General features: G+C 32.4%; 3 protein-coding genes across 8 annotated transcripts; 2 read left to right on the top strand and 1 right to left on the bottom strand.

Annotated features, from left to right (window-relative positions):
* Positions 1-1,975: 1,975 nt before the first annotated feature.
* Positions 1,976-10,998, top strand: LOC137812639 (P-loop nucleoside triphosphate hydrolases superfamily protein with CH (Calponin Homology) domain-containing protein). 3 transcript variants are annotated; one of them, XM_068614769.2, is made up of 22 exons: positions 1,976-2,488; positions 2,938-3,049; positions 3,153-3,310; positions 3,476-3,574; positions 3,952-4,147; positions 4,346-4,470; positions 4,652-4,735; positions 4,854-4,937; positions 5,035-5,127; positions 5,229-5,258; positions 6,531-6,884; positions 6,968-7,049; positions 7,145-7,240; positions 7,324-7,503; positions 7,608-7,714; positions 7,790-7,969; positions 8,262-8,425; positions 8,512-8,765; positions 8,895-9,058; positions 9,271-9,827; positions 10,422-10,528; positions 10,662-10,998. In XM_068614769.2, exons 2-22 carry the CDS (start codon positions 2,983-2,985, stop codon positions 10,721-10,723), a joined length of 3,243 nt encoding a protein of 1,080 aa, XP_068470870.1. In that variant the 5' UTR covers positions 1,976-2,488; positions 2,938-2,982; the 3' UTR covers positions 10,724-10,998. The 3 variants fall into 3 exon arrangements, with proteins under 3 accessions (XP_068470870.1, XP_068470871.1, XP_090155221.1); XM_068614770.2 differs by having other exon boundaries at positions 2,039-2,488; positions 2,943-3,049; XM_090299095.1 differs by having other exon boundaries at positions 2,181-2,488; positions 5,210-5,258.
* Positions 10,999-13,520: 2,522 nt separating this feature from the next.
* On the top strand, positions 13,521-18,111 carry LOC137812634 (Mitochondrial substrate carrier family protein). Its single transcript, XM_090299089.1, is given in 11 exon segments — positions 13,521-13,708; positions 13,787-13,888; positions 14,225-15,534; positions 15,675-15,793; positions 16,159-16,283; positions 16,568-16,667; positions 17,028-17,093; positions 17,182-17,265; positions 17,529-17,614; positions 17,757-17,895; positions 17,897-18,111. Coding segments are annotated over 9 exon segments (2,004 nt in total). The 5' UTR covers positions 13,521-13,708; positions 13,787-13,888; positions 14,225-14,300; the 3' UTR covers positions 17,948-18,111.
* An 849-nt stretch (positions 18,112-18,960) lies between these two features.
* On the bottom strand, positions 18,961-23,918 carry LOC137812633 (bromo-adjacent domain protein, putative (DUF3527)). Of its 4 annotated transcripts, none has more exons than XM_068614757.1 (3): positions 23,320-23,918; positions 20,660-22,501; positions 18,961-19,806 (listed from the first exon to the last, which is right to left on the bottom strand). In XM_068614757.1, exons 2-3 carry the CDS (start codon positions 22,475-22,477, stop codon positions 19,477-19,479), a joined length of 2,148 nt encoding a protein of 715 aa, XP_068470858.1. In that variant the 5' UTR covers positions 22,478-22,501; positions 23,320-23,918; the 3' UTR covers positions 18,961-19,476. The 4 variants fall into 4 exon arrangements, with proteins under 4 accessions (XP_068470858.1, XP_090155214.1, XP_068470860.1 ...); XM_090299088.1 differs by having other exon boundaries at positions 23,717-23,894; XM_068614759.1 differs by having other exon boundaries at positions 23,310-23,794.
* Between the last annotated feature and the right edge of the window lie 2,892 nt (positions 23,919-26,810).

Below are 26,810 nucleotides of genomic sequence, written 5' to 3'. Positions count from 1 at the left end.
TATTTATTTTTTAAGTTTGTGATTAAAAAGCATTAGTTTCTTAATACAATAAATAAACAATAGATATATGTTAAACCAAAAATATGTGAATGAATGTCTATTATTCATAATTATTTGAATTAAAACTTAGTATACAACATGGATACTGTGTAAGATGGTTTTGATACTTTATTAGATTCACTCTTGCAACTATAGTTAAATCCAATTTTACCTAGAAAAATATTCTCACAGGTTAAACCAACAACTTTAATAAATTAAATATCTTACACATTTGTTGATTTCTTAAAACATGTAAGTCAGATGGGTTGGGTTTCTGACATATTTTAAAAATTAAAGCTCATTTGAATATGTTTCTAGTGTATTTAAATGAACAGAGAAATTTACATATTTATTTTTAAACTTCAAACATTTAAATTGCATTTGTATTAATTAGTGTAACTCCACTAAGTAAAATATGTATTATGTATGTTAGTATTTCATGTAACATTAAAAATTAACAGATGTTGATAATTTAAAATTTAAAATTAAATATGTACTTTATTCTTTTGCATAAATAAACAAAAAAAATATGTTATGTTTCTCATATAATTTTTTAAGTAATGAAGTATTTAACCTTTACTTTATTGTGTTTGTCTACTTTGAACAGGTACTTTCAAAATTACAAGTACCAAACTGTGCAAATATACATAATATTTTTCAGATATATTAGAGGTGGAAATTTAGTTAACTAAAGTTGATTTCAAGTATTTCAACTTGTATCATTTTTTTATGTAGTGTAGGTTTAATCTTTAACAAAACTTTCCACACAATATAAGACTTAACTTATAGATAAATATAAAATATTTTTATTTTTATAAGAGGAGTTAAGACAATACAATTAAATAATTGATTTTTTTCAGTTATTATTTTTTATTTTCTTTTAGTACTCGGTGTTCAATAAAAAAAATGATTTGTATAAGATTTTTTAATACTTAAATTATTATTTTGAAAACAAAACAATAAATAATGTACAATATTATTTAATTTATTTATTGTGTCTATTTACAAAATGAGTCTTATTGTTATTGATACACGGTTATTAATATGTATATCATGCATGTAATTTTTTATATAATTAAGTACGTATTAATTATTTTTTATTTTAACGATTTTCGTACATATTAATATGTTAGCATCCAATATTGAAATTTGTAGAATTTAAAATGGAAGTATATACAACCAAGTATCATTGCAATTGAATAGAATCAAATTTCACTACGTAATACAAATGAAAACTTAAGAAATAAAAAACCCAATATTTCAATATGAGAAGAAATTCAGTCTCTTTCTAAATATCACATCAAATCACCCCCTAAGTAATGAAGAAAGTAATCATTCAATAGTATCAATTAGATTCTGTTTATCAAAATCAGTAAAATTGATTGCCATTTTAATTAATTAATTAATTTAATGTTCATTATAAATAGGAGGTCAATGTGAATTTATTTGAATTTCATACCTACTAGATGACATTGAAGAAAAATAAGCACATCAAGGATGAAATTAGTCAACCTAATTAATTAGATGAAGGAAAATGGAGAGCAAGAAACCAGATTTTGCAGAAATGAAGATGAAGTTCTTAGATCTAATTAACTTTTTTTTTTTACAAAAAACAACTTCAAATTGCTCATAATTTTTTTTTATCACTATTACATCTTATTAGCCGGAGTTGATTTGGAATTAAAATTATTAAATTACAATTTGCAATTAATTTGAGAAAATATGAAAGAAATAAGAAATATAAAATACATACCCATTTTTGTTCTGGTGAGTAACAAATCTAGAAATAACTTTTGTTTTTTCATCTCATAAATAATAGACAGCTTTGGGCAAAAGCAAGGGGTGGGTTAATTGAGAATTAAGATATTTATTTAATAACAAATTATTATTTAATTATTTGAGATTAGTTTAAATTAAGAAAGGGAAAGGTGCCGGCGGGAATGGGATTCGAGAGTGAGGTTGGATAGCGTCAAAATCAGAAAATTGTAAAAAAGAAGGTACTGTTTTGTTATTATTTGACATTGAAAGGGTAGTTAGAAAAATCTTAAAGATTCAAATTTCTCTATTTGGCTTCTAATCCAATTCAATTCACCCTTTCCCAAATTTTCCAAAAATTCCAGGTCCTCCTCACGCTGTCATTTGAAAACAACATAACAAAGAGAGAAAAAGAAAGAAAGAAAGAAAAGGCTATGCGCATTGCTTCAGCTCAACCTCCCTTCAACACTCTTTCAGTCTCCACCACCTAAATCTTCTTCTTCCTTCTCCAAACCCCAATTTCTTCATTTCCCTACCACAATTTCCCCGTCATTTTCCTCGATCTGTCACCGCTCTCATTGCTGTTTCATCCACATTGCCATATTTGTTCCTGTTTCGTTGGATTCAATCTCTGTTTTCCAAAGAACGAGCTTCCTCTTCCTCGCTTTCCCCCCTCATTGCTTCCCCGAAATAGGTTTGTGCGGATCTGTTCCTCTTTATGTTTTCTCTTCTTTCGTTGCGTAATTAATTCAGAAATATATCAATGTTAGATAATAATAATAATAATAATAATAAGTGTCAGCTGATTTTGTGAGTTTAGTGTATGGTTTCTCCTTTTCTTCTCCGTAATTGCAGTTTCTTAGAAAATCGTTTGGACCTTAATAACACACCTTTATTCACGGCACCCGTACTGATGTTGTACTGGAGTGCAGTAGATTGTTTTAGGCAGCTTATATTAACCCTAATTCTTAATGTTTTACTGCGAAGAGTGTGTTGTTATGCTCATTCTCCTTCTGTGATGTTATTGCTTAAAAATTGGATGAATTGATGTTCAGTATTTTTCGGTTAATTCTTTCTCCTGCAGTTGAGGTATCAGCTTGCTTGGGTTGAGTTTGTGCTTATTAAAATTATGTGTTGTGGCAGTGTAGGTGCAATTGATAAAGGGGGCGAGGAGTGTCGAAAACGAGCATGCAGTGGGAGCAGGAGGTGTGGGAGAAAGGGGGAAGTAACAATGGAAATGGGTTTCCTCGTGCAGGTGTTAAACCAAGAGGAGTTTCACTGACTTCTCTATAATGATATGTTTGTTTGAATTTTTTGTTCACCTGCCCTTTACCACACTGATTTTGATATGGATTCAGGTAGCCAGCAGCTTCCATCACTGGTGAAGTGGATAAATGCTGTGCTTCCTAACTTTAATCTGCCTTTAGATACTTCAGAGGACGAGTTGAGGGCACAGTTGAGGGATGGATCTGTGTTATGCAGCATTTTGGACAATCTGGTTCCTGGTTCGGTGACGGTAGGAGTGCCCTTAGATCTGTTATATACTTGTGTTACGTTTTTTGCGTGTGTGTGCATTTTATGTGTAATAGTCTCTGTTTTCTAATGTGCAGACATTAAGATAGAGAGCTTGTTTACTATTGACCTCTTTCTTCTAAGCTAAGGCATTCACTTTTGACTTCAGGGAAGTGGTTCTTTGAATGAGCTAATCGGTGTGAAAAGGTTTCTGGTGGCTTTGGATGAATTGGGATTGTCTGGATTTGATTTGTCAGACCTAGAACAGGTATTAGAAGTTCTGTTATACAATGTAGTTTGAGAATATTGTGAGTTATGCCTATGAATTTAATTGGCTGTCCTTGACTCTAAATGGGTTGGCTAGATGAATACCTCATTTGTCTGTACATAGGAAATAGAAGGTTTGTTTCATCTTTGTCACACAATGAAGGAGAATCACTGAACAATTTGATTGTGATATCTTCTATTTTAAGGTTGAGGTTATGTATACTTCAGTTTCTTTCTTTAATGCTGAAACTGGACATTGTCTAATAAAATAAGCTGGTTGGCCCTGTTCAAATATGATTCTCAAATTCCTTTTTTCTTTACCAAACTTTGCAAGTTTTGTCCTAGTAATTTAATCTTGTGGCCTGAGAATGTATGCAGGGATCCATGGTGCCTGTGTTGCAGTGTCTCGAGACTCTAAAAACTCATTTTTCTTATAATGCTGCACGAGAAAATATCCAAAGTTGTTCTAGAAAAAGGTGGGACCAGTCAAATCTAACGTCCTCAGGGGAAAGCGATAGTTGCCTCAAGGATGCTTCAAAATTTCAACACGCCTTTGATGGTTCTGTTGGATCAGGTATTATGATAATTAAAAGGTGTCCTGCTCTCAGTAGACTATTAAATGTTTGAATTTTGTTAAGAGTACAAAGATGCCCGTGATCCATGTATTTGGCGTCACCTAATGTAATAAGGATTGGTTGTTGTTTAGATATTTTTGTTTCTATTTCTATTTAAACATTTTATTTATGTTTTACCATTTGTTTTCTTTATCCAGATGGAATCGCATCCGTTGATCATACTGCAATAAAGTCTAATGAACTGTTTCACTTGAAGAATGGATTGCATGTAGATTATTCTGATGCCAACCTTAATGAAGTATTGAAATCAAACAATTTGGATGTAAGTGATGATTTAATTTGTGTCTCTGTCAAGTTTCCCTTTCTTCTTGCTCATACATGGAATGATTTCGGATATATAATATTTGAATAATATTCTCCCTTTCTCCTATGTGTGATGTCCTTTGGTTGTTGCTGATATAACTCATGTGACCCTAATACATTAGCGAATTTTTTTCTTGCAGAGTGTCTCAACTCAATTGCTTTTTAATACAGGAAAAAGGATCCTAAGTGATATATTTGAAAGGAAAAATGGAGATGTACCTCAGGTATTGGACAAAATACTTCTACAATAAGTAATAGAAAAGCCTATTATATTGTTGAAGCAAATTTAGATTTGATTATCACTCAGAAATAGATCAATTTTTCATTTTTATATATTTCTAGGCTCATCGTGCTGCATGCTTGTTGAGGAAAATCCTGCAAGTGATTGAGTTGCGCTTTTCAAATCAAGCTGAAAGCATGAAAAATGTAAAGTTACATTTCTTTTCACATTTTCCACCGAAGAATATCAGTTTTTTCAGTTGTTCTTGAACAATGACCATTTAATTATGTTGCATACCTGAAGCAAAACTATCGTTTCAAGTCTCGTGAGGGAAAGTATCAAACAAGAATAAATGCACTTGAGACCTTGGCAGTAGGAACAACCAAAGAGAATGAGGTATTTTTTGTTGTTGATGGATTTGGGGCAATGCCTTGCTGTCCTTTTTATATTATTGCTATCTGCTAATTTTCTCTTAAAGCTGCCTCCACTTTCTACAGGTTCTTTCATGTTGGGTTCAACAATTGAAGGTGCTAACCTATCTCAAGCCCTATCTTTGAGTTCAAGATAACGGAACAAACTAGCAATATAGATAGTTGTTTTTGTTAAATTTACTCACTATTTGTGTTGTCATTATTATCATTGCTTATATATAGGGGAATCGAATTACAACAATCATTACACCCTGACTTCCTTTATATGGAATGAGTTTTATTAATCCAATCATTGAATTATAATTATATATTACCTTGATTGTTTGAGTCAATTTTGTGAAAATTGAACATCAATAAAAGCACAATCAAATTATTCATATTTTTAATGTTTTAAAAGTATATATTATGTAAATTTTGATGTATATGGATGATGTATCAAATAATTTGGCTTAATATTAAAATTTGTGGATATGACCATATGAAAGGAACTTTCATTCAATAGTAGGTTAAGATAAAATTATCGAATTAAAAGTTATTGAATGGTATAATAGTTGACATGATTTACACCAATGCAACTCACCACACTCTCTCTCTCTACGTGTGTGTACATATAAGACAAGATAAAGTTACTGAATTTACTACCATCAACAATTCTTTGCATGCATTAATTTTTGTTAATCCAACTTTATGCATTCTAAATTTTTGGTAAATCAGAGTTTTGTAGTTATCTGGTGTTATAGATAAAATTTACTTATATTTAAAAAATAATATTATACAATAATAGATTGATTTTATTTAATAAAATAATAAATAGTTTTAAGATTTTATGGAATGGTACGAGCTTGGTCTACCAAATAAAATATTTTTTTATTAACAGTTGAGTTAATAAAATTTAATACGTAGAAAGGATTATTGAAGTGGGGAACCTGATCTCCTCTGTCATGGTTTATTTATCTACACACCTACACATGTATGCACATATGCATCTCTTGAATTCAAGAAGATCAAGTGTTGGCTTGGCTCATTTCTGTTGCATCTTTGAGTAAAGTTCTTCATTTGGGTGAATAACTAATAGTTACCATGCCTTAAATAGTCTAAAATTGTAAATATGTCACTTATATTGCTCAAACGCAGATATACACTTGTCTACTAACGTTTATGCAGTTAAATGGGTGATTATTACCTATAATAAAGTGTGTATCTTTTGAAGTAGCGTCCCCTTTCATCACAGTGAACAAATAAAAAAAATGACTGGGTTTATATATTAATGTATTTATAGGCTTTAGAAATTGTAAAATAAGTAGCTTTTCCAAGTAGAAATGTGAATTCTGTTGGCTGCTAACTGGCTCTAATAATTTCTATCTTCAGTATGCTTTGCAGGTTGAACAAACTAAATTTGAGGAGAAGAAGAGACTTGAAGAGCAGGATTTTTCTCATTTAAAGAAAGAAAAAGTTCGTAGTGAAATAGAAATTTCTGCATTGAAGCAAGATTTGGAAATAGCCAAAAGAACACATGAAAAACATGTTTCAGAGTTAGAATTGCTCGCCGCTGAATCTAAAACTGAATATGAAAAAAGGATAGAGGAACTTAAGTTTCATCTTGCAGATGCAAGAAAGCAAGTGAAGGAATTAGAGGCATTTTCAGAATCCAGATTTTTGAATTGGAAGAATAAAGAACATAACTATCAAACTATCGTAAATTTCCAATCTGGAGCTTTCCAGGTTTGCTTCTTTGTATTGCTTTTTTCTCTACAGTCGTGAATTTTTTCTTCTTGTGCTATACCATATAATTTGATGCTTTATAGGAGCTGAGAACATCCATGAAGTCTGTCAAAGATGATGTAATAAAAACAAAAAGAAGCTACTTAGAGGAATTCAAGTACTTCGGTAGGGTCCAATATTTAAAACTTTTCATGATTTATTGTTGATAGTTCTTATAATGGATTAGACGTATTTACAACTTACAAGATGTGTATATGTAGGAATCAAGCTGAAAGGTCTAGCTGAGGCTGCTGAAAATTATCACGTAGTTCTAGCCGAAAATAGGAAATTGTATAATGAAGTTCAAGATTTGAAAGGTCTGTATTACATGGTGCTTATATTTTAAACTTGTGAATTTGTAAGCCCCTGTTTGATTGATGACCTGATTTTTTTTGGATAGGTAATATAAGGGTCTATTGTCGTATTAGACCATTTCTTCCAGGGCAAAATCAAAGCCATACAACAATTGAGTTTGTTGGCGATGATGGAGAACTAGTTGTTAGCAATCCTCTTAAACAAGGAAAAGAAAATCGTAAACTTTTTAAATTTAACAAGGTTTTTGGTCAAGCAACAAGTCAAGGTACTGTATTTTTTCATTTCTATTTCATGATTATTATTACTACTAGTTTCCTATCGTTGAAATTGATAGCAATGTTCAACTTATACATCAATTTTTCTTTGTAGAGGAAGTATTCAAGGACACTCAACCACTGATTCGATCTGTTCTTGATGGGTACAATGTTTGTATATTTGCTTATGGTCAAACTGGCTCAGGAAAGACATATACAATGGTATGAATTAAATTTGTTTAATACTTTATTTATGTCATGTCTAGCTACTTTACTCAGCAGTTGCTTTTCTACTAGAGCGGACCTGGCCTATCATCAAAATCAGATTGGGGAGTCAACTATCGGGCACTTTATGATCTTTTCCATATCTCCCAGAGTAGGAGAAGCTCCATTGTTTATGAAGTTGGAGTTCAAATGGTTGAAATTTATAACGAACAAGTTCGTGATTTACTATCAAGCAATGGTCCTCAAAAGAGATATCCTTTTCTTTTGTCTATTGTATATTGCCAGACTCACCACAATAGTCGGACTCTTGTGCACTGGGCTTTCCTTTCTATTATTAGTTACATTACTCTATATTTATAATTAAGCTTGCATTCTTATTCACGCGTTGTCATACTTATATTATTCGTTTATTTACTTCATGCATGTATGTTTTCTATCATCTATGACTGTCGTTATGTTTAAACATAACAATTTTACCATCCATCTACTTTTACTTCATTTGAAGGAAAACTATATCAAGTATTGTTTCCTTGACTTGCACACACTTGGGATTTGGAATACTGCCCAACCAAATGGGTTGGCTGTTCCTGATGCAAGTATGCATTCTGTAAATTCAATGGCTGATGTCCTTGAGTTGATGAATACTGGGTTGATGAATCGAGCGACTAGTGCAACAGCCTTGAATGAAAGAAGTAGTCGATCACACAGGTAATCACAGTTTTGAGATTTTCTTTATTATCGATTTTCCAATTGTGAAGATACAAAACTCATTTTATTTTGACATCACATGATAGTGTTCTATCTGTTCATGTCCGAGGAACGGATTTGAAGACCAACACACTGTTGCGTGGATGTCTGCATCTTGTAGATCTTGCAGGAAGTGAAAGAGTGGATCGTTCTGAAGCAACTGGAGATAGGCTTAAGGAGGCTCAACATATAAATAAATCGCTATCTGCACTTGGAGATGTGATATTTGCTCTATCACAAAAGAGTTCACATGTGCCATATAGAAATAGTAAATTGACCCAACTTCTTCAGAGTTCCTTAGGTAAATGTTGCCATTATTGGCAGTAACTTACAGTTTTGTTATGTTCAGTTTCATTTGTTTGAGTTGATCTAAGCATATTATGGTCATGGCTTGCTGAATTGCAATAGCTTTGCCCCTTTTATTTTATAGGCGGTCAAGCAAAAACCCTTATGTTTGTACAGCTTAATCCTGATGTTGCTTCGTATTCTGAAACTGTAAGCACCTTGAAGTTTGCTGAAAGGGTTTCTGGCGTTGAGTTAGGCGCAGCTCGTAGCAACAAAGAGGGAAGGGATGTGAGAGAACTTATGGAGCAGGTTTTTTCTATTTTCTATTGCATTTTACATAGCTTAGTTGATGGAAATGAAGTCAATGTCACCTTATCCGCAAAGTACAGATGTTAGGAGTTTGGATTTTAGTTATTAGTTTGTTTTTAGACTTATGACCCATCGTCATTCAGGTTATCACTCGTCGTGTAGCTTAAGCTGCTTTATAAAATCCACACTGACTTTGTGTATTATTCTTGCAGATGGCATCTCTCAAGGATGTTATTGGAAGGAAGGATGAAGAGATTGAGCAGTTACAGTTGCTCAAAGCAAATCAAAATGGTGCAAAGCATGGCATGATCTCAGTTAGACACGGGTCAACATCTCCAAGGAGACGCTCCATAGGGACTCCTCAAAATAGCACGAGACCAGGAGTAAGGAGCTTTAAAGTCAATGGAAAGGCAGCTTCTGACATGGATAACTGCTCAGAATATAGTGATAAGCATTCTGAAGCTGGTTCTCATCAATCAATGGATGATTTCAGGAACAAGCCTAGTTCCCTTCGGTTGAAATTAGCCAGAGATGATATCAGTCAAAATTTCAATGAGGACACTGACCTATTAAGATTTGGAGATGCAGATTCGGAGGAGAGATTAAGTGACATATCTGATGGTGGTCTTTCAATGGGAACCGAAACCGAAGGTTCAATCAGCAGTATTGTGGAGTATACTCTTTTTCCTGAACTCGAGAAGGCAGCTGAAACGACACCAGGGAAGAACAACAACACAATCATCAACTTTCCAGCTGAAAGCACAGAAAAGTCAGTTCTCTCATCCCTCTGTAAAATTTAATACATATTCTATCCTAATATGGAATGGTATGGAATAATACAACAATGATTGGTCTACAATGTATGCACTTTCATTTCAAGGGGTGCATAAATAGATTTGATGAACAAATACCCTTTTGAAATCCTTGATCATTCCGAAACATACTATCAAGAATGTATTTAAAAACTTCTGTATTACACATTCTAAATAACAAATAAGGATGTCTCAGAATGCATAATCTGGAAAAGTGTCAAACAATTTTAGTTATGCATTTTAGAATAGGATCAAACATCTTTTGGAATTGTTGTGAAAGGCAATTTAGAATGTACATGCCAGAATTATCTAAATAAAAATTATTTATATATTCCATATAAGACATTCTGGAAAAGAATATATTTTAGAATTCCAGAGATCTAAAATAAAGATGATGGCAAAATAAAAAAATTTAGAAGTATGGAGGTTCAAAAAGGAAAACATGGGTGGGAAGAAGAGAAGCCTCATTTCAAATTCAAGTTACTTGCATAAGAGCTGTTACCAATCCTATTTAAATTGGACCCGATCTCAATTTGTTTGATTGAATGCAGGCCAATTATGCCATCCAAAATTCCCAAAGCTGCTCAAGTCTCACAAAAAATGCGGACAAGACCTTCTAGGCTATCATTGAGCAAAACCTCCTTGAAGGCTCCTTCAAGTATGTATATTCAATTAACCTACCCTTTTATTCTGTTATGTCTAATATTTTACTCTCACTTCTCTTCCTATTTAAATTGATCTACCCAATCTCCCTTGGTTGTGCTGCTTCTTATTTCCTGTATTACATGTAGGTGTTATAAAACCCACTGCCAGTAGCTCTTCTTGCTCGAAGTCACTTAAACGTTGGCAATAGTTAGGATGCGTCTTGGATGCTGTAGAGTGCTTATTTATAACATAGTTATAGGAAATTTTTATTTATGTTAGGTGCTCATTCTAATTACACTGCACTCAGGGCTCAAGGTTCAGCTCATTTCAGCAGCTTCAATCTGTTATTGAATGAGGCGATTTGCAAACTCTAGCTTGTAATCAGTTTGTATGTAAAAAAGCATCATGGCCTTTTTTTGCCATGTCACTGAATCTGCTGTATTTACACCTTCTCATTCAGTATGTTATCTGTGATGTTGTATATGTAGCAGAAGTTGGGAAATGTGACAAGTTCATCAAGCATTAAAACATTTCATTTGAAACCACTAGCTCGAATGGTTAAAATTGAATCACAATTTAGACAATTTTTGTGTTTGGCCCTTTTGCTTAAAAAAAATAAACTGACTATCAAATAGTGGGAACTAGTGGAACTAGTTCAAAACTGGAGATGTAAAACTAATATAGTAAATTATTTTATATTGTGTTTCTTATTTTTATTTATCTAGAATAGTTTTTAATTAAATATAGATCAGTGTAATGCTGTATGTGTTTATGATATTCACTAAGTTATTTGGTGGCTTATATTTTTATATAATATAGTAATTTATCTTTATTTTATTTTTGTGATTTTGAATTTGTTTGTTACCTTTATGCATTATGTATGCATAAAGTGCTATTTGAATAATTTTTTCATCTTTGTAATTCATTCTTGGAGATAAAGATGTTTTAAATGGGCAAATTTTCAATAATGATGGAAATGGAGAATTTTTTTAAAAAATTACAGGCATGGATAAGTGGTGAGAAGCACAACTTCATATAGGATTTAAAGTTGTTCTCCACTTAAAAGTAGTGCTTTTCAGTGCTCTTCACTTAAATCGTGCTTCATAGTAAGTGCATTTTTACATGTTTTCTATTTTTTTTAATGAAGTGTGTTTGTAAGTGAGTGACTTAGTGTGATATATGAAGGATAGTAACTACTAGCATAATAAATATAACCAGGTATTGCATCGAAGCTGATGTGATCGTGTCCCCACCATAAGAATCTTGAGTTATATTATAATCATCATCATCATATGTTTATAAGTAGAATGGACCTACTGTTTCACCATTAAGAGAGTCATCAATCCCAAACTCCACTTCAACCACAAAATATCTTCTTTAGGATCTCCACTGTAGGCTGATATGCTACACAACACTGTATAAAACTGATAAAAATATTCTTCCATTGAAGATAAAAATTGAAAGAAAATAAGAACTATATTGTTTTAATTTCAAAATAGAAAAAATTAAAATAAATAGAAGATAAGCTAGTAAGTTGTGACTTTAAACTAAAAATTAAAAAATATCACGACTTCATACTAAAATCTAAAAAATAAAAGTGAAATAAAGTCGAAGTACGATTTTAGATGAGAAAAAAAATGAATTTTAAAAATTAAAGTTAAATTTTATTAAATTACGAATTCTACTTTTTGAAGTAGTATACCTTAGCGCAACATATTTATATTCATGATTTTTTTAAAGATTGTCTATTTTTTGTAAATTCTATTTTTAATATTACCATTCTTAAAATTTTGTCTCTTAAATGAGTTTTTTTGGAATGCAGGATTGAACAAATAGTAACTAACTGGAATCCAGAACTCTCAAGCAAAGGCTTGACTAGTCAAAATCAAATTTATTTTACATTTCTAAAATTCTAAAATTGAGGTATTTAAATGGTTTATAAAGTACTGTTATTTATTTATAAGTATTTTATGGTTAATATATATAATTTTTTTATTGAGTCTAATGACCATGTATTATGAATAAAATCTTTTTTACAAGTTTAGTCCTAAACAACCAATCAAAACACTCTTGATAACCTTTTTGAGTTAGTAAAATGTCAATATAATTATTTGAACAAATTTGTCCAGCCAATAACTTCTAACAAAAGTAAAATAAAAATAAAAATTATTCCTATAACTTAAAATTAGTTTATAGAATTTTTTTATACAACTTTTCTATATTTTATTTTTTACTTGTGTATAAACTAGATTTAATTTATGAAGAAAAAAATATTTTTTTTAAAAGAACTAGTTAATTTTAAATTATGAAAACTCTTCATTTTTCTTATTTTTTTCAAATTGATCCAAACATACGTAAAAGGTTTATAAATATTTTTTTTTCTTTTTATATTTATTTATTTAATACATTAACCCCAACGCACCATTTGACCTGATAAAAAAAACCAATCATAATACAAGTTTGAAACTAAAAAGATAATTTAAAAAAATACCAAATCAAAGCTCAACACATGATAAAGTTGTCTGGGTGGGTATAGTTGGTTGTGAATCTAATATAGCACTAGAGTTCTTATTCCCATCTAAATAAAATTGTTATTTTAAATTTACTGATTTTTTTAATCAAAAAAATTTGTAGGGTTATGGTCCATGAGATATTATGACAGTTTAACTCTAATTCTTAAGGTTAATGTTGAAACAAATTAGGAAATCTTTTAGTTTATATAATTTAAACTAAAACACTTATTTAATCTGTGATTTCAACTACACTTACAACTTATTCAAATTTATAACTATAATTCTCGGAGAGTTAGTGATTAAAACCTTTTGATAAAATAATTTGTTTTTACTTCTTTTGATAAAATATTGTTCCTTTTCAAATATTTTTTTCATTGAAAGAAAAGTTGACCTTTTTGAAGTGTAAATAAATGTCACTAAAGAACAATATTGATAATAAATGTTTTGGTGAAAATTAAATTTACTAATAAAAAATGGCAGTAAAAAAAAGAAGGAGGTGGTGGTGAAAAGAAAGTGCAAGCGAAGAGAGTGAAAAAGAGAAGAGAAACAAAAATGCTGCGCCGAAATCAAAATGGGCGTAACCTTAAATTCTTCAGCTTCGGCTTCTTAAACCCTTTCTTCCGAAAAATGAATTTCAGGGATTCTTCTACTTATGGTCCACCATCGCTTTCATCATCAAGGTTTCACTTTTTTCAACTTTCATATCTCTCTCTTATTTTTTCCTATAAATTAATTTGTTGCCATTTTTTTTTCTGCAGAGTTCCTCATTCAATGAGCTCAATTGACGTTCTCACTTTTGATTCGGGTGCCATTCTCCTAATTTTTATATTCTCACACAAATGATAACAAAAGTTTAACAGGTAAAAGGACGGCTGTTTATTGTTTTTCAAATTCTCTCTCATGTTCCATATGTGTATTATAATCATAACTCATAAGCTTGACCAACAAGGTTCATGTTATGAAATTTACAAGAAACAAGAAGTGGGGAATGTTCAAAATTGGAACTTCTTCAGTCAATCCTTAGTCATGGGTTCTGAAATTACAATACTTCTTGTCTTTTTTGGATTAAGTGAGGGGTTGCCTGACTGAGAAATTAAGTGTTGATGTAATTTTGACATGTGACAGTTAATGTAGTTTGCAATTCATGGTGTTATTGAGATTTGACTGTTAACATAGTTTGTTGATAGTTAATGTAGTTTCATTCTCAGGTCCTTTCTGTCCAGTCATTTTTGGGCTATCTGATTCTAGAAGGAGACAAAGGATTTTGGAAATATGTCTGGATGCAATAAATCGCCCAAAAATGATCAACAGTCAATAAAATATTGGCGGATTCAACATGGAGGAGTGTCCTTTGAGACTGATCTTTCCCGTGTAGATTATTCGCCTTCTCTTTCCAACAACGAAAATAAGCAACGGTATGGAAGTTGTCAACCAAAGTCCCCTCATATACTGAGCACAGCTCAGCTCATCTCTGCAATAGGTCAGGTATGCGATTCTGCAAGTCAATCACTTTCGGTTTTACTCCCAAAGGAAAATTTGAATCAGGATGATAATGGATTCTCAAAAGAGAAAATTCTGGATAACATTGAAGAGAGAAAGAATGACCTGGTATATACTTCAAATGGCACTAAATTCTACCCTCTTACCGCGGGTTCTGCAAAGATTGTGCGGGAAAGATTGGATTTCCCTAAGGTGATGCAGAAGATACTAGCATTTGAATCTCCTGATGAAAGTCAAGATTATATCCATTCTTTATTCCAGAGGTTTTCAAAGGCTAGTGATAAAATAACAAATAAAGATTGTAAAAAAATGGAATTTGCGAGGGAGGAGGAAATGTCATTTAAATCTGGAAATGTATATTGGTGGGCAGGTAGAAATGCTATTAAGATGCTAAATTGTCTAGTGAATGTTACCCAGCCTGAGAACCTGGAAACTAATTCCTCAGTTGCTGGCAGTTGCATTTCCTTAGATACAAGCAACCCTGCATTGGCTAACAAGGAGAGGGATGTGTGCAGTCATGATTCAATCACGCACCAAAGTCAATCATTATCCAATGCTGCAATTCTGAACAACACAAGAATAATTAGCCCTCTGTGTTCAGACTATTTTCTGCAAGCTGTACCCGATGCTCAGGCAGATGTTGGTGCTTGTCAGAAACTTTCTTCCAGTATAGATGTGGACAGTCATATTAACTGTTTAGCTTCATGTACCAGTGCTTCTGAGCAGTGCCAACATGACATTGATGACAATGAATCTCTGGAAGTCCAAAGAAGGCATTTGTTGGATATAACTAATGATGAACCTAAGCTTCATACTTTCTCTGCAACCCATCTGAAGCCTTGTAATTCCAAAGCCAAGCAAGAACATGCTTTTTCTGGGGCGTTAGCTGGTGTATGTGTCAGCCTTTGTCTGCATCCTGTTGACACAATTAAGACAGTTATCCAATCATGCCGTGCTGAACACCGGTCCATTTTTTACATTGGCAAATCAATTGTTTCTGATAGAGGTTGGTTCATAAGAGAATTCATTTCTTTCTACGTATCTGTGTAGCTTATATGCTGTCTCATTTCATTTAAATTAACTTTCCCTCTTGAATTAAATCTCCCACTAGATGGCTTCTTCACAGAGATGATTGACTAATTTCAGGTTTGTTTGGACTATATCGTGGAATTGCCACAAATGTTGCATCTTCAGCTCCAATTTCTGCTGTTTATACCTTCTCCTATGAATCAGTTAAAGCAGCTTTGCTTCCTTATCTTCCAAAGGTAGCTCATCTTTCTCTATATTCTACTCATTTGAGTGGAGTTGTTCAGAGTAGGTTAACCTTGATGTCTTGTGCTTTGCTTTTTCTTGATTCCCTTATTTCTACACGTGATACCATCTAGGTGGAAGAAACTGCTAGTTAAACTTGTAAAAGATCTTATTAGTTACTTGTAAGTAGTGAACCTTGTAGTTAGGAATTTTTCAGATTTCTTCATGTTTGCTTATTTTCCTTTGATTATAAATATTGAATGTGTAGCAATCAAATGATTCCTGTAGTCCCTTATAAATTTATCAGCAGTAAACATCGATGAGTCTTTCTATTATTTTAATGTTTATTGGCATAAATGAGGTCATCTTTTTTCTGCAGGAGTATTATTCTTTTGCCCATTGCATAGGAGGTGGTTGTGCAAGCATTGCCACATCTTTCATTTTTACTCCTAGTGAGCGAATAAAGCAGCAGATGCAAGTTCGTTCTCAGTATCGCAACTGTTGGTATGCCTCAGTTTTTGGGATCATCATCACCTTTCTTGACATAGAACTGCTTGCTTTGAGTATGCCTTGTCTTTATGCTTTTGTTGTGAATTGCATCTATTCATTGTACATTTCAGTATCTGCTTTATATGTGTAATTTGGCCATTTCAAATATTTCTGTCATGTTGAGAGATGCTTGCTATGTCTGTGCGTATGCTCATGGATTCAAACTTTAACCGGAACTTTTCCCATGTAAGACGTGTGTTCATTTTACTTTACTGGGTCTTATGAGTATATCTGTGCAGGGATGTATTGGTTGGAATTATCAGAAATGGTGGTTTTACCTCCCTATATGCAGGTTGGAGAGCTGTACTATGCCGGAATGTTCCACATTCAATTATCAAGGTCAGTAGGTGTTTTATATCTGATGCACATTGATAGAAGAAGCTGATACAAACAGTTTTCTTATCACCACCATGGAGGAGGAGGGGGTTGTTTGCATTGAGGTGTTGGTAGCGAATGTCCAAAAGCCCTTACTGAAAATTCATTATTCTCTTTGTTGGCTCTCAACTTTGACCCTGCTACTTAAGATTCATTATTCCCATGAGGATTTTCATTTCTTTCTACAAGGATGGTTGTGATTATTGACGTTTTCTTCTCAAGTCCCCTCTGCTAATATTACTTTGTCTTTTATGATTGATTGGTTTTCCAAGTTCTTCAGAAACCATGGTTTTATTTATTGCTATTTCCTGTGACCAATTGTAGTTTTACACATATGAAAGTTTGAAGGAAGTGATGCCATCAAGTGTTCAACCCAACACGTTTCAAACTGTGAGTTAATGTTTGTTCCTTGCTCTTGACCATCATTTTTTTGTCTCACTGATGAATGTGACTAGAGTGATTTTATAAATTTCTGTAGTTAGTATGTGGAGGATTAGCTGGATCTACTGCTGCTTTATTCACAACTCCTTTTGATGTGATCAAGACTAGATTACAGACACAGGTTTGTTATATGCAAAACCTTCAATTCAATTGTACAAATACTTATTGGTACTACTGAAGCAGAATCTGGTATAACGATCTAATTAGTTGCTGAAGACAACCTTTCTTAACTCTAGGTTGATATTGTTTATCATGTTATCCTTAATCTTAATATAACTTCAATTTTGTTATTTTAAAAAGTATAATGTGTTATTCTTTTTTCTTGGTCGACGAATATCATTATACTGTTAATTCGTGATTCTGATAAAAGTGAGTGTACTACAGATTCCTGGATCTGCAAACCAATACGATAGTGTGCTCCATGCCCTTTACAAAATTAGTAAGGGTGAAGGTTTGAAGGGCTTGTACAGGTAATATTTTGTGTCTTGCCACTATCATTTAGTTCAGAAGAAAACATCTGATAGCAGCTCCTGATTTACCTTCATGGGATCTCTATTCAAATGCAAATTGCACTATGACATTTTTTTGTGTGCTTTGTATGGCTGTCATCAGGGGGTTGATTCCACGGTTGATTATGTACATGACGCAAGGATCACTGTTTTTTGCTTCATATGAATTTTTCAAGAGGGCATTTTCTCTGGAAGCATCACAATTCACTGATTTATGCATTCAGGCCAATGGCAGAGATGTTAGAGAGAGAGAAAACTAGGAAAGTGTTGATAGTTTGTATTCTTGGTTACTAGATAGTGTAAAAAATGTCTAATTGTGCTACAAGCAGTATAGCTGTTTCATAAACTGTATATTTGAAGAATATACAATTCTTCTGTAGTGTCATCATACATATCTTCCAATTTACTAGATGTGTTTCTACTTTTTGATCTTGAATATAAACCAGTCATGTATTCAATTTCTCGTTTCCTTGAATGTGAACAATTTTAATATTCTTCCAGAGAAGCTGCTTTAACTTTAAAGGAGCTTATCTATCACGACATACCTATAAATCATTTATGGCATAAATTATTCTGTTAATTTTCTAAATAATTATAACTTGAAATTTTCAATAAAATTACACTATCCAAGCTCAATTTTATTATCATGATGGCAACCCTCCAATTCCAGCCTCTTGTTTTTGTCTTATAATCATTTTCGAATTACACAATTCTAAATGAATAAATCATACAATCGAAAATTTATTATGGATTACAGAATCTGAAATATATGTAATCTAGAAATGTATTTTTGACTATGTAATCTAAAAGTGTATTATGAATTTTATAATTTGAAATGTTTTTCTAAACTATACAATTTGAGTTCAGATTGTAGAATTTGACTCATACAATTTGGATTTTTCCTTCTCCTGTCCTACATTTTTATTTTTATTTTTAAATGTTGAAATTCAATTTAAAGTTTTAGATAAACATATATATATTGGAAGAGATGAACAATTAAGTTGAGAACAGTAAAAAAATAAATATTAAAGAAATTTAACATTATTAAATGTTATTTTTTACTAATTACCAAAAATAATGTGAAAAGCACACAATATTAAAAATATTTAATTGAGAGTGAGAAGAATGAAAATCTCACATTTCAAATTATGTACTATAATTTATACATAGAAGTAAGTATCAGTGATTAAAAAAACAACTATTTATTTAAAAAAAAAATTAAGGTTAGCCAAGTAGCAAGTATCATTACTAATGAGTGCTTCCTCATAAGTTCATACTCAAAAAGAGAGAGGCCAACAAGTCTTGAATTATTCCAATCCACTTTCCACCATTTATATAATTTCAGAATCTTATCAAAATAGATACAAAAATAAGAGAGAAAGGATTGCTATGCTATCTCCTACTGGATGTAAAGTATCCCCCTCCCCCCTTCTAACTATCCCACACAATATGAACAATTTTCGGTTTGTATCCTACTTAAATGGAACCAAAGAACTTATTACAAATAATGATTTTGACACCTCTAATGTGCTATCATCCCCATTGCACTTTCTCTCAGTACTAAACAGATTCTGCAAGCAGGCATTGTGCCTAGTAACAAAAAACTCAACATTGATGCAAACACCCTCACTAAGATTCTCTACACACTTGTTACCTATTTTCACAGCTCATCTCCAACACCACAACATGCTGTGCTTTCCCAACCAGCAATGGCTTAAAGCTGATATAAAGAGATAGCAGCATGTTGGGAAACATGGTGTGAGAAACCATGTCAGTAACACGTACTCAAACACACTATAAATGTGCTTGGTCAGTTCTACTCTTTATACGCGTGCAATAGGAGAAAAGGGTGGGTTCAGCACATAGGATCGAGGAACTACTTTTGGATTCTTGCAACCACTCTTCTTCTCAGTTGTTGTGACTGATTTGAAAAAAAAATGTGCATCGTCCTCAAGAAGCATTTTCAGTGAACTGCATTGAGATGACTGTTGGTTTTTCTCATGCTCTCCACTGCTGGAGGCCGAAGTTCCATGCAAAATGGCAACAGAAATTGAGAATGCTTGTAAAGCAGATAATTGTGCATGAAAATCAACAGCATAATGCCCCTCTTCAATTCTTCTCATGCTGAAGGTAGGACTGCTTCCTTTTGCTCCCTGTGCACCAAAAGGTCAGATATGTATTAGAAAAAACAATAACAATCTCGTAAAAAAGAAAGTTAAAACTGTCACACTAAAGAAAGCAGATAAATCTGTACTAAGAAAGTGTTAAACAAAATCCTATATAAATGCATGTCTCATGGAATTAATTCATTGTTCAATCCTACTATTAATAACATTTTTGTTTTCTCTTATATACCCCGTGTATTTATGCATTCTATCTTTATATCAAATGGCTGCTAAACAAATAACTAGAAAGAGTTCTAACTTTTCAAGATAATTCGAGGGATCTTCTAACTACTGGGACACTACACTGTACACTGGATTGGGTTAACTTTTCTGAAGTATATATATTTTGTTGGGAGAAAAATTGCACAGGAACTATAAGAAAGGCAAAGTACAACCATAGACAAGCCTTATCCCACGAGGGTGAAAAAATAAAAGATGAAGTGAATCTCTAAAAATAATGAATAAAAAGACTATTTGCAGAAGTGCGCGTTCATGAGATTTGATCGGCATTTTTGAAAAATAGGTGCAACCCATCTCTAAGAAGAGAAATTTTCCTTGACCATTTGTTGTCAATAAAATAGTTTTGGCTATTTCTGAACTCTTTCAAATTCTGCCAGAAAAATTATTGCATAACCAATCACCATCTTCTAACTGATTGGTGCAATGAATAGCTACACAAGAAAGTGGAACCCATTCTCGGAACTGGAATGTAAAAATGCACGAGTCTTCTCATTAGGTAGGACTTGAGAACCTCAAGCACCAAGTCTCCCTTTACTATTTAATATATATTCAATTTTCAAGTCTGTTCAAAGAAACAGTTTGTGTGAAACTCAACTTATACCTGAACAAAAAGTTCCAAAGGTTGATGTTCCTCCAAAAGTGGGAAGTCCTCAGCAAATTGAATACTTGGATTGCCTAAAAGAATAAGGGGACAGGCCATGTCCCAGCCACCACAGTCACAGCCTCCACCATATCGCAGTCGATGAAGTAACGACGAGGGTCCCCGGTTTTCAGCATTTGGCAAACCATGATTGCCATTTGGTATTACCACCTTCAACTGTTCCTGGATTTTGCTGTGATGAAAACTCTTTCTATCTATTTCGGCAGATAGATCTCGTATGTTGGAATATTCTTTACCACTTATTATGTCCCCTCTTTTGTACTTCAAACTTTCTCTCTTGTAAAACGGAATTTGCAAGACAATGGCAGCGATTTCAAGGTTTGAATGACATTCTGTGGGCGAGCAAGGAAAAGAATTTAAATCATCAAATTCAACATTGCTTGGTAGAGATTTGTCTTGAAGTTTGTTTTTGACTGAATGGTTCTCATCCAACCCCATAGCGTCCTCCTTCCCTTCAACACGGGAAGCTTTAAGAGTTTTAGAAGCATCTTGTTCACTGAAAGACTTTTTCTCACGCGAAACACTTTGTCTTGAGTGTGTAAAATCGTACAATACAAATTCTGTCAGCATAGAGTTGTCAAATACTTTTCCTTCTAGTTCAGAACATAAATTACATGAAACTAGCATCTGTGCAACTGTTGATGAATCTTTGTCAAAATCATGGTATCCCAACCCAGTAGCATTGCTCTTCTTTCTATTATCAATGGAATGAAAGGTGTATACCCAGTTGAAAGCATTACCTGTTCTCCATGTCTTGGCCACAAACACATCTTCAGGGCACTTCACCTTGAACTCAAAAAACGGCACTCCATGTTTATTTTCCAACTTGAGATTGCCATGCAGGTGAACAGGTGAAGAAGCTATACCTGAATACTGAATTTCTCTGTTGATAAACTCAGAAATAATATCAGAATGCTTTCCGGTTTTGGACAAGTCATTTAGCAATGACTTCTGATAAGTCCTATTTCTTGCAATATTTGCTTTCTCACTTGATTTCATCTCATTACTCTCCGGTATCTGACTCACTGGACTTCTCAGTGATTTTGACTTTGTTATATGATTCAGCCTTTTCCTGCCATGTATGAATTGGACTTTTGGGCTTGATGAACAATCCCTTCCTAATGGAGATGGCAAGTGAGAGACTTCTGCCTTAGCCGAGAATGACTTTTGAAGCGAGTGCACTGTGTCCTTTTCAACACAACAATTGCCATTGATTACAGAATCAGCAACCTTGTCACTTCTGGACTTCAAATTTATAGAATCTCTCCCTCGTACTTTGGTAGATTTCTTATTTTTAACATCTGAATTTATACAAATTTCAATAAAGCTATTTGGAGATCTAACCCCAGAACCTTCATCATCTGAACCACACAAAGAATCAACAATGCTACCTGTAAAGGAGGTGTCACTTCTCCTTGAAATTTCTATCTTTTTCCTTCCCTCTATCACGGTGTCCATTTTCTTTTTGTTTTTCACTTCTTCTGAACTCTGGTACATGGAAGTGCGCCTGGTTTCTATATTACCTTCCAATCCATGAGGTTTAGAGAGATGATTCTTACACGAAGAACTGCGGAAGCGAGCAAATTTGATCTCAGCAAAGCCCTCCTTGAGAGTAAAAAATTCATCTTTCCCAGTGGGTTTCCCTTTCTTAGATATCTTCTTCACATTCACACAGTATTGATGAGATGGAAGAACAGTATTGGGACTCAGACCCACTGAAGACTTGTCATCAAGATCCAACTCCAACTCTTGTCCCATTGATGAATCCAAAGACCAGCAATACTATTAAGGAAAAAAAAACATATATTAGTTTGTAGCAATGCAACAGACACTCAAACAGAACCAACTCCACTTGACAAAGTTAACATAATGCATCATGGAACCTATCATATAACGAAATTTAAATCTGATGTCTACAATTACCCGGAATGCAAGGGAGATCTTTCATTGAGGGAATTTTTCTAGGATTTAAAAAAATGCCCATAGCATCCATTAAGGAGTGCATATAAATTACTACAAAACTTCGGCTGTAATAATCAACAGGGCTTCGGCTCCAAAAATTTCAATTGAAGAGATGAAAAATAACAATTGAAGCAGGAAATGACATTGCATAAAGCAAATTGTTGATTGCAATTAAGAAGCGGTATTAAACAGTCTAAACACTGTAGAACATTTGTCTACATTCTCATAAATCATGCTATTTTGCAATGACAATTGTGACCTTGCAAACAACCATTATTGTAAAAACCACGTCTCAACAGTGCCCTAGAAAATAATTGGCTCTGGTTAGATTATAAAAAATAAGTATAATGAAAAAGAACAATATTGATTCCAAGCACCGAAAAAGAAAGGCCTTGTGATCTGTTGGGTACCAAATAATTGCAAAAGGAAAAGAAAAAAGCTGGAAAGAACACTGTATGATCTCCATAACACCCAAATGTGAGTAAAGTGACACAGATGAGTGTTGCGCAAACACTTGATTAAAAATAATAAAGTACATAATGATTATGATACCAAACCATAACAAGGAGAAATGCAAAGAAAGAGGAAATTTTTTTAAAAATAAATAAAAAGGGGGAAAAGGGCATACTAGAATAGACCTTGGAGAAGTAAACTGAAGAAAAAGAGAACCCAATAAGCAGCTTCAAAGCAGAATCATAAATCTCTAAACTTGAGCATAAAGGGTGCAGGAGAACAACTCATGAAACCGACCCATTTGAGTAAAGAGTCAAAAGTCCCGGGTCATTGTGTTGTTTAGTGACTCAAAATTGGTATCCACAAAAGGCACAAGTGGGTTGTAGAAGCAAGAGGCAAGCTCAGTCCAATCACCACAAGCTAGCACACCACACAACAGAAGGAGCAGTAAAGCATGGCAAATGGTGCCAAAAAGCTTGGTTTGAAACAGTAAGGAAGCTACACTTGCAAGAGAGAGAAGCACTGAACATTCAAGATAAATAAGTAAGTAACAAGAGAGAGAAACCACGCCATACTACTTACTACTACAACGTTAATGCACATGATGACCCTACTAAAACAAAGCCATGCCCTTGAAGCACCATCATAACATGCTGGTTTGATTTTTTGGCTTTCTTTACTATTTAATATCATTTGTGTCCCACTGGACAAGTGATCCAAGCAAAGCGAGCGAGCAACCCGAGAAAGAATCGAGAGTGCCCTGGTGAGATGACAAATGACACCATTGTGGAACAAACTTTGGCTTTAATATTCAGTGCACAAAGAGAAGGGTCACATTGGAATTTCATGCAGTCTTACCACAGTAACAGTGACACCTTGAGTTTCCCTTTAAGTGATTTTCTGAAACATATCATTATCTTATGTTTTCGGGAAAGGCAGATATAACATTAAATTATCAAGAACGGAATCCCACAATTATCTAATAATTAAATGAGTGAATCATGCATTTACAATGATAATAAATAGTAAGATATTGAGCAATAAACACCATTAATCTGTTTTTGTCGAATTGAGAATCAGATCTGCAGTTTTGCTATGCTGAATTTATTGGCAATAATACCCTTGCTATTTCCTATCGGGCAAGGCAAGTAATTGCTTGAGTAGGAGTAGAAAGATGCTTCCCCAAAACTCAGATTAAAGTGTTTTGTAGTAAATATGGTCAATATGGTATCAAGATTATCTATATATGGATGATTGTGTTGCTTTCCACATCTTCTAAAAAAAAAATTATCCGATTTTTTATGTAATTTTGTTTCTTAATTATTAAAATAAGTAAATTTTTCAAAAATTATTAAAATAGGTAAATTATATCATTTGTTTCGATTTTATTAAAATTTAATTAACATGATTTTAGTTTTAGGAGATTAGTTCAAATACACTAAAATCATGTTATCTTAATATCACACTACATGAAATATAAACCAATTTTAAAAATAAAATAAAAAATAATCAGTTGCTATAGTGACTAAATTAGAGAACATTTTAGATACTAAAAAAAATTGATGGTTTCTAAATTAGGTTTTAGTATTGTTAAATAAATTCTAAATTTTGATAGCAAAAACCTTAATAGCTAATTAGATATTAATTTAGAAACTATTTAAAAATAATAAAAACTAATTTAAAAACTATTTTTTTTTTTAGTTTTGAAAATGATCTTTAATTTAGTCACTATAACAACTAATTATTTTTGTTTCTAAAATTAGTTTATATTTCTTTTAGTGTGATTTATCTATTTCAATATTTTTTAAAAATTTTATTCATTCTCATAATTAAAAGGTAAAATTTTATCAAATTAATAAAAAAATCCAAATTTATCATACTAACAATAATTACAATATTAGACATCATGTAAAAAAAATTGTCACATCAATAATAGTTATAATAGTATAGGTGCATGGGAACAAGAAAAAGGGTAGAAGTGTAAATTAGTGTGAGATGAATAAGGACAAGGGGAAAAGCTTTATTTATTTATTATTTATGGCATAGGGTTGTGAGGTGGTCAAAGACAAGGAAGGGTCTTTGCATGTGATTGGATTGGCCGGGAATAACCCTAATTCAATATCTCACATCAAACTCACGGAATCTTGGACCCTTTTTTTTCATGCTTTTTTACCATTCCATTTCATGTTGTCATAAGAAATTCATGTTTTTCTTAGAATTTAACGAGAGCAAACACTTCATGGAAAGTCTCAAAATTAGCCTTGACCCTTTGTTGGAACAGATTAGACTTGACCCTTTGTTGGAACAAATTAGACTTGACCCTTTGTTGGAACAAATTAGACAACACTTCATGGGTTTCCTAAATTTGCTTGCGATTTTATTTAGCCTTTATAAGAATTCTCAATGTATGTGTTTTTTTAAGGTTTGGTAGTGCAATGTATTTAACATTATTTTAAATAATTAAAAGACATTAATTAGTATATCATTAGAAAAATGTAATCAAATAAATTTACTTTAAACGCTTTAAGGAATGAAAGAGTTTCTTTTAACTTAAAAAAAGTTTGTATGAGAAAAAGATAGAGTCTAATTCACTTCAATACTTTTATTTTTCATATAATACATTTAATTTATGTTTTCAGTTGTTATAATATGTTTTACATATAATACATTTATTTAATGGTATTTTTTAATAATTTATTTGATAGTTATTATATAGTAAGACAGTATAAAATATAAAAGTGTGATTAGAATGTGAGAATAAGATAAGTATTAATTTTATTAAGTGTTAGGTGTGCATTATGATACAGAATAATAACCTATGTAGCACACATTGGAGATACCTTTCTAAAATGTAAGACATGGTGATACAGATCAATATATTATATAATTATAAATTAAAATATTTATGTGCACTGTTTCAGTTTTTTTAGCACAAAGATGTTTTTCGTTACTGGTTCAAAAGAATTTGTTTCTTATTTTTATAATTATAATAAAAATTTATAAAATAAGTTTGACTTTTTAGAAAATTAATGTATTTCTCATTTTAAAATTGTGTTAGATCCATGCTAGAATGGATAGAAATCCAATAAATATTTTTTGAATTAGACACTTCATACGTGTCATACGAGTGTCAGTGTCCGATACACATGTGTTTATGTATTTAACACGAACAATTTTATCCATCATCTGCCAATCTTAAAATCATTCAACTCAGACTATCGAATTTGGATAGTGTTCTAGAGAATTTGATGTCTTAAGTTAAAAAATTCAGTATGAGATCATTATTAATGATCTCAAGGTCTATATATAAGCTCTAAAAGAATTGTATTTAGGGATAATGAATCTTACTCCATAAAGCACTACGAGATCTTGGAATTTGGCCTCCAAAGTAGCTTTGTGAAACTAAAATCTCACTAAACAAAGTGGAATCTCAGTGGGGGTATTACTCAAACATTCTTAAATATTAGGTTTACATGGGAGGTTTATATGGTTTATCTTCAATTTATTAGATCGACCTATGTTTGAAGGCTACAAGGCCTGATGGACGTAAAGAAAATAAGAATAATTGTTTTTGTCAAATTAACTTTCATATCAAAACTAATTCCAGAATGATCAACAACTTTGAATCAGAACTCTGATAAAAAAAACGAAGTTATGGATTGAGTAATCTGGATTA

The sequence above is a fragment of the Phaseolus vulgaris genome, chromosome 2, assembly GCF_051622355.1.
Source record: "Phaseolus vulgaris cultivar YP4 chromosome 2, ASM5162235v1, whole genome shotgun sequence".
Classification (NCBI taxonomy): Eukaryota; Viridiplantae; Streptophyta; class Magnoliopsida; order Fabales; family Fabaceae; genus Phaseolus; species Phaseolus vulgaris.
Note: the sequence above shows the minus strand (reverse complement) of the source record. Positions and strands in the feature narration are given on the sequence as shown.

Coding starts and splice junctions, on each gene's coding strand:
- LOC137812639 (XM_068614769.2), top strand. CDS start 2,983: ATGCAGTGGGAGCAGGAGGTGTGGGAGAAAGGGGGAAGTAACAATGGA. Junction 3,575..3,951: donor ATTTGTCAGACCTAGAACAG/GTATTAGAAGTT, acceptor GAATGTATGCAG/GGATCCATGGTGCCTGTGTT. Junction 8,426..8,511: donor AGAAGTAGTCGATCACACAG/GTAATCACAGTT, acceptor ATCACATGATAG/TGTTCTATCTGTTCATGTCC.
- LOC137812633 (XM_090299088.1), bottom strand. CDS start 23,827: ATGATATTAAATAGTAAAGAAAGCCAAAAAATCAAACCAGCATGTTAT. Junction 22,502..23,716: donor TGTGCATTAACGTTGTAGTA/GTAAGTAGTATG, acceptor TTTCCTTAATAG/TATTGCTGGTCTTTGGATTC. Junction 19,807..20,659: donor CTTTGGAACTTTTTGTTCAG/GTATAAGTTGAG, acceptor TTTGGTGCACAG/GGAGCAAAAGGAAGCAGTCC.